Consider the following 1,781-nt stretch of genomic DNA (forward strand, 5'->3'; position numbering starts at 1 on the left):
CGCCCCCCCCCCCAAACAGCAAAAAATAATAACTAAATGGTACTTGTGAATTTAATAATTTTGAATAATAAATCAAATAAAATATTGATGAAAGAGTATTTTCGCATTTATTCAAAATATAATATGATATTTTTAGTGTCATTTACATGTAAACTTCTCTTAATTATATAAAAGGTTTTAAAAAAAAGAAAGAAACCATTTTGAATACAAAGAGTACATTTCTAAAATCTTGGCACATGTATTTTATATTCTAGATTTTTAATTCCTTTTCTTTACTGTAGACAGTCTTATATGGCATTGGCATTTTAAAATGGTCCATTGTATTTTACACTCATTCATATTTGTACAAACATTCTCTTTTACAGACCTCTGTATCTGTAACTCAACCAGATGGACAGACCAGCACTGAGGAGAAAGAGCCAGCAACATCACCACCTGAAAAAGCTTTCAAACTTGGCCGATTTCAGGTAGCCTTATAGACTTCTCAGTGTGCACTAGGGCTCAGATTTTATACCTGGAAGATTTGTACAGCAAGTTCATGCACATCCTGGTTCTACATTTCAGGTTTCTGTGGCCAGTGATCAAGACCCAGGCACTGCTCAAGATCCAGCAGTTGTAGTCTCATCTTCCTCCATCACCCCTTCTTCAACAACAACAACATCGTCGTCATCTTCCTCATCATCACCGTCATCTCTCTCTAGCCCTGAAAACACTGTTCATAAATCTCAGACCCCTCCCAGGGTCAGCCCTGAACCCATCCCATCTACCACTACAGTCGGCCGCTTTGAGGTGACCTCCAGCACTGACATCAAAGTGGGCTGCTTCTCAGTCACTCCAGCAGAAGGAAGGACCTCCTCTGTAAGCTCTGCTGAGGGACCAGACTCTGCTAAACAGTCTAAAATTACCCCTTCCACCATGTCCATCACCAATCACTACCTCAGCAGTGACAACGACTCAGAACCAGAAGATGAGGGCTTTAAACGAGAGATGAACAAGCTCAGGGAGAGGTAACTGTGTTTTCTGTAAGCTCATTCATGAAAACTGTGTATCGTGATCACCAACTGAACTTTCTTTTCGCAGACATATGGTCGAGATTCAGGCATTACAGAATAAACAGAAGAAGGAAATTGAGGAACTCTATACATGTCTGGGCAAAATGCCACCCTCTGTGGTGGTCCCTCCCACCGTGGCCATTGTGGCAGGCAGGCGGAGACCCACTAAGGGCAAGGGGACCAGGTCAAGAAGTGGTAGCGGCATTGGTTATTTTCAACAAGGTATCAGAGCTTAGTGATTTACTGTATATCCAACTGTAACATGGGCTTGTGAACAAATGGGATGAAACATGTTGTTTGGGTTTTGTCTAGGGAACAAACAAGCTGTACAGAGTGGTCAAATTTCAGGCAATCAGTCAAGCACTGGAAAGACTTTAACATCTGAAACCATACCAGGCTCAAACGTTCATGTGCAAGGTAGGACTTTCACCATTTAGAGATTTTTTTTCTTCTCAAAATGCTCAAGTTTTTCTAATCAGTGAATATTAATTGTAACCTACAGGGACCACAAGTCCAGTGAGAGAAGAGAACGGACAGAGCCATGATCAGGACCAAGCACCTGCTGCTAATCTGCCACACAAGGGCACATTCACAGCTGACCTCCATCAGCTGGTTGATAACTGGGCCAGGGATGCCAAGAACAAGATGCCACAGGTCAAGAAAGGCTCCAAAAAGAATGCACAAACCCATAATGTACGTTAACTCTTACTGTACCAGAAAAACTATGCT

The 1,781-nt window shown here is 41.9% G+C and overlaps 1 protein-coding gene across 1 annotated transcript in view; it reads left to right on the forward strand.

Moving 5' to 3' along the window:
* Positions 1 to 365: 365 nt before the first annotated feature.
* LOC107579549 (serine/threonine-protein kinase WNK1-like) overlaps positions 366 to 1,781 on the forward strand; it is a gene marked incomplete at its 5' end in the record, with an annotated part of 3,659 nt that continues 2,243 nt past the window's right edge. The window contains 5 exons of the mRNA XM_016265369.1: positions 366 to 467; positions 565 to 1,007; positions 1,081 to 1,274; positions 1,365 to 1,469; positions 1,555 to 1,745. Coding sequence (XP_016120855.1) covers positions 366 to 467; positions 565 to 1,007; positions 1,081 to 1,274; positions 1,365 to 1,469; positions 1,555 to 1,745 — 1,035 coding nt within the window. The remainder of the gene's footprint in view (positions 468 to 564; positions 1,008 to 1,080; positions 1,275 to 1,364; positions 1,470 to 1,554; positions 1,746 to 1,781) is intronic.

Source organism: Sinocyclocheilus grahami, unplaced genomic scaffold (genome assembly GCF_001515645.1).
Source record: "Sinocyclocheilus grahami isolate Dianchi unplaced genomic scaffold, SAMN03320097.WGS_v1.1 scaffold18073.1, whole genome shotgun sequence".
NCBI lineage: Eukaryota > Metazoa > Chordata > Actinopteri > Cypriniformes > Cyprinidae > Sinocyclocheilus > Sinocyclocheilus grahami.